Raw genomic sequence first — 5,313 nt, forward strand, 5'->3', positions numbered from 1 at the left:
ACACAAAGCATTAAATGCTTTTCAAAGACTTTTGAAGTCTTTGAGAAGTGACTCCATTTTGCTTAGGAATGTGACGATAATTAGGGCATGGATTAGGCTAATTAGGAAGAGGTTAGATGAATCTAGAAGGGGATTAGATTTTGCAAGTGGATTTGGTAGGTGAGGGAAAATAGGATTTTGTTAAAATAAAAATTCATTTATTGCAATAAATGTGTGTAAATTGCATTTGTAGGAAAAGTAAAGTGGGGGGGGATAATGATTTAAATAAATGTTTTTATTTAATTTATTTAAAAGAGGAATATGGGGATTTTAATTAAATAAATAGATTTTATTTATTTAATTGATTGTGAATTTGATTTAATGAATTAATTAAAATAAATTGAATAATTTATTTAATTAATAGGAGAATGTTTGGAGATGAATTAATTAAATATTAATTTAATTAACTAATGGCTAGTGGATTTTTAATCAAATAAATAGCGAATATTTATTTAATTAAGCTGGACAGATTTGTGTGACTACACCTCCAGTATGCTTGGTTATTGGGACTAGATTAGAGATCCATTCTACATAGTCTATGGGTCTGATGAAACCCACATCTAACAATTTATGCAATTCAATCTTGACCAACAGAGCTATGTGAAGATGCATCCTCCTAAGCATCTGCTTGTATGGTTTTACTCCTGGAAGTAATGGCAGATGATGTAAGACTAATTCGGGGTCTAACCCTGGCATATCAGAATAAGACCATGCAAAGTTGATTGGCCTTTGTGTGAAAAATTGAATGAATTTTAATTTTTCCATTGGATTCAGAGATTTTGACAGGTGTATCTTGTGTACTATATCAACATCTCCAATATTGATCTCTTCAGTTTCTTCAACAAGTAATGTTGATTGTTCTTTGTCTATGGGAAGGGTATCCAATCAGTTGTGAACCATATGTTCAGTTTCATTTTCATCATCTGGATTAGAAGAGGAGCATGCTTCTCCAAAATATGAAGTTCTATCAAGATCTATGGTGAAGCCAGCTTTATGATCATCATAAGGGATTCCATCCCTTGCACCCAAGAATTCAGCTATAGCTTCATTATTTTGAAACCAATCTAATTGTGGTTGCCCTTCTTGCCCCTAGTCTGTTAGGTGAGGGTACATGAGACAAATATCTATTTCTTCAATAGGAGGAGATGATGTTGAGATCATGTGGATTATGTTGTCGAAAACATACTTGACTAATGGTGGGTATATTGGTATGTCTTTATATTCAATGTCATCATCCTCAATCGATTGGTTATCATAAGCTCTAAATGTGGATAATGTGTTGCAACTGTGTGTAGATAGAAACTCATAATCATGTGAATCAATTATACTCTCTATATATGTTTCTCTATCTGATTCATATTCATCAATTTCTTCAATTGGAGAAAGAAAAAATTTCGTTGTATTGATGATGACCCTTTAATCTTTCATTGCCAGAATCTTTGTTTGGTTCAAGGGTGTGGTAACCCTATAAGCATTTCCCACAAATGGAATAGTGTTTGAGTACCTTGGAGCTTGTTGAAATGTTGACTGACCATATAATTGTGTGCCTTGGATTCCACCAGGTGGTGTGAAATATGCAAATTGTGTTGACATTTAGTTGACTTGAGCTATTCATTATTGTTGATCCTTGTTTCACACTCTGACCATTATATGTGGATCCAATGGCAACTGAAACTGTAGGTTGAGATGTACTTGAAGAAATAGTGTTTTGAGCCATGTTTGTCGTGGCTTGGGTTGAAGTATTCAATATGCTTGACATTATAAGACTTGGTGTGGTTTGAGATGTGAGACTAGTGCTTGAAGATGTCACTGTTGATTGAGTTGAAGTTGTTGCAACTTGAGTTTGGGCCACACTGGGTGCTTGAGTCACATTTTGGGTCAATGTTACCCCTGGTGGCAAGATTGTCATAATATCAACATCTGGAGGCAACCTGGCCCCATTTTGAGCTAGAAGTGTGAGATATCGATCTCTATCATTACGGATCAGTGAATTCAAAACCATGAGAAGTGCTAGATCTTGTTGGGTTGCCTCCAATTCCTCTTGTGTTAGATTATGTTAAAATTGCATCTATGGAAGGCATCTTGTTGTTGTTTGTTGGTAACACTGCAGGTCTTCTACCTTGTGATTGTTGATTTGTAGATAAATCCATATTCCAAGTGGGATTGACCAAGGGGTCATTGTTTGGATCCATCTTAGCTTTTGTGATCTTGTTAATGGCATCAATGTATCTCCAAAGTGATCTTGACTATCTATGACTCACTATGACCCTCTAAAATGTAAATGGTAGATTAAGGTGGATGCAAGACTTATGCAAATGACTGACTATGTATCTATGCAATCTATGAATGATAACACTCTACTAAGGTTTCTGATGAGGGATTGGATTATTTTCCATAATTTTTTCGACAAATTGTCGAAATTCTTCTTGTTCTCTTTGTTCCTTAATTTCTTTTGCGAGTTTTTTACCAAGGTGGACAAATTTTTGAATTTCGTTATCTATGACAGATTTAACTTCCTCATATTGGGGAAGATCAATTCTTACTTCCCAAGAAAGATTATCCAAATCATCAATTATTTCTAATTGATCATTGTCTGGTCCAAGGTTGGGTTGTTCAAATGGAAATTCATTGTCTCCTTTTAGACCCGTGCAAAGGATATGGTCTTAATACTTCTATTGAGTGGTGAACCAAAATATAGAATATGCAAGGGTTGAATTTAGAACTAATATGGTAGATGCAACCTTTGACAAAGATTGAAGTTATTTCTATGTGAAGTGAGGACTTGTGTAAGGACTTTGTACATAACATGAGGACAATAAAGAGACCAAGTATCGACTAAATGCATAGGACCTAAGATCATTGAAAGTACAACTTTTTCCATTTCTTGAATGTTGCAATGTTTGATTTTGATTTTGATGTTGATGTTGATACTTGAAGTTTTCTTTGAGTTTGAGATTCTTGTTGATGTTTTTGACAAAAATTGGTTGGTATTCCACTTTGTAATGTTTGATCATGTAGCAAAGACACAACAGAAAAGTAATGGAAAACAACATTAATTTATGCTGGGGAGTTGCCATAGGAAGTGTTCAGAATCTTTGGTGGTTTGTTTTAGACTCTACTGGAGGAAGGAGCCCAGAAGATTAGTAAAAAATATTGTTCCTCTTAGGAGGTGGCGACTCTACATCTAATACATGAATAATAACTGGTATTTTGAGAAAGAGAAACCCCTACGAATTTATCAATAAGATTAATGCAGGGGAGAAGATCTCTACACAAGGGACAAGATAATCTTGTTCAGTTGAGTCCAAAGAAGAGATACAAAGAAAAGAAATTAACACCAAGTATGGCATTTGGGGCTTATAAGAAGTTCCCTAGTAGAGAGGATTCCTCTTCATCTGGTTATAAATTTTATGAAAATATGGAAGAAAATCCTTTCTATACCATAAATGCAGAAGATAATAAGGACAACCATGATGAAACCCTAACTGCTAAGGAACAGGAGGAAAGGCAGTGGGATGTAGTCATACTTAAAATGGATGACTTAAATGGAGATGAATCCAAAATGGCAAAGCCTCTTAAAAGACAACCAGACTGGGTATTGTAGAAGCTTGGATTAAAAAGAGATACCATTCAAAGCCCTAAGTCAAACGGAGTTGAAGAAGAGAAAGGAAGAGGTGAGGGAAGTAGACCAGCAACCCCTAGGTATAGTCCCCCTCACATGAGGAACATGGAACATCCATTTAGGATCTTTGATAATCCATTGTCTAATGTTTTGGATAGTAATTGTGAAAAAAGGGATAAATGGAAAAATATACCCTACAATGAGAATAAAAGCCAATATAATGATAGACAATGCAATAATCACAATAGTGAAAGAAGAACTAGCAATGGGGGAAATAAGGGTAGCTGGAATAATAGTAATAGGAGCCACAATGTAAGTAATAATAGAGGTAACAATGGTAATAATGGAAATAATGGCAATAATAGAGGTAACAATGGTAATAATGGGAATAATGGCAACAATGGTAATGGAAACAATGGAAATGGAAATAACAATAATCAAAATGGTGGTGGAGGCAACAATGGAAACAACGGTAACAATAGAGGAAATGGAAACTATCAAAATAACAACTATGGTTGCAGACCATATATGACCATTGAAAGGTATAAACAGTTGGATTTCAATGGGATAGTTGGATATCCAAATCAGATTTCAAGTAATTTAAGGTGAGCCATCCCTAAGTTCACAGGCAATGGAACTGATTCTGCAGAACAACATGTAATAAATGTAAAAAATACCATTGAAGAATTTGAAGTCCCTTATGAAGATGTTTTTATGAAATTGTTTGTTTAGTCTCTAATAGAGGATGCAGGTTCCTGACAGGTGCATTGGTAGCTGGCAGGAGTTTGTGACACAATTCTTGGAAGAATTTGGTGACCATAATGATACTTCATTTGCATCTCATGAGTTGACAAGCATAAAGAAAAATCAAAATGAATCAGTCTCTGAATTTAATATAAGGTTTAATAAAGTGCTTAATAGAATAGCAAGGGATATTAGACTTGTCGATTCATTTTTGATTGACTTTTATTTGAGTGCTTTTGACAGCAAGACTCACTATGAGATTTTATCTCATAGGCCTACCACCTTGCAACAAGAATTTAAGACAACCACTACCATTGAAAATAACAGAAAAGTTGTTGGGAGAATTGGCAAGAGAGATGATGCAAAACTATATAATCTCGGAGCTACAAAGAAGGATGAGCTTAGCCAAATCATGGACATGCTGAAAAACGTGAAGGGTAAGAAAAACCACAATGAGAAGTCGCCTCCATATAGAAGCAACAATCCAATGAATTACAATAGTCCAAGATTGCACGACATGCCATATAACACAAACTGGAGAGACGGTAAGCTAGTGAAGCTCAATCTAAACAAGGAAACTCCAGATCCATTGAAAAAAGAAAACAATTTTGTGGAGGAATATCCATGGTGTGAAGTCTGCAATCTAACCCATGTTGCAGAACAATGTATGATCGCTTAAGGTTTAGTAGAAGAAAAGAATCATGAGGATCCACGGTGAATGTAATTTCATCATATCCATTTTGGGGTTGGGATGAGGATTCATCCGAGGAGGAGCAGTCATCAGATGTACAATGGAGGAGAGAGAGCCAGCAATACAACATGCAGCAAGTTATCACTGATGATGATGATGAAGATACCCCAACCTTGAGGAGATTGTTCCATGATGAAGAGCCAGTGCATTCCTTGAG

The 5,313-nt window shown here is 35.4% G+C and overlaps 1 protein-coding gene across 1 annotated transcript; it reads left to right on the forward strand.

Moving 5' to 3' along the window:
- The first annotated feature begins 3,382 nt into the window (after positions 1–3,382).
- LOC131071556 (uncharacterized) lies at positions 3,383–5,084 on the forward strand. The gene is made up of 3 exons (XM_058007442.2): positions 3,383–3,639; positions 4,027–4,266; positions 4,649–5,084. The coding sequence occupies exons 1-3, from the start codon at positions 3,383–3,385 to the stop codon at positions 5,082–5,084; spliced, it is 933 nt and encodes a 310-aa protein (XP_057863425.2).
- The last annotated feature ends 229 nt before the right edge of the window (positions 5,085–5,313 follow it).

Source organism: Cryptomeria japonica, chromosome 11 (genome assembly GCF_030272615.1).
Source record: "Cryptomeria japonica chromosome 11, Sugi_1.0, whole genome shotgun sequence".
NCBI classification, from domain to species: domain Eukaryota; kingdom Viridiplantae; phylum Streptophyta; class Pinopsida; order Cupressales; family Cupressaceae; genus Cryptomeria; species Cryptomeria japonica.

What these genes read in the sequence shown, in the direction of transcription:
- LOC131071556 (XM_058007442.2), top strand. Translation starts at nt 3,383, where the DNA reads ATGGCATTTGGGGCTTATAAGAAGTTCCCTAGTAGAGAGGATTCCTCT. An exon ending in AGACAACCAGACTGGGTATT is followed by an intron (nt 3,640 to 4,026) that starts GTAGAAGCTTGG and finishes TGGCAATAATAG; the next exon opens with AGGTAACAATGGTAATAATG. An exon ending in CAGATTTCAAGTAATTTAAG is followed by an intron (nt 4,267 to 4,648) that starts GTGAGCCATCCC and finishes TGCTTTTGACAG; the next exon opens with CAAGACTCACTATGAGATTT.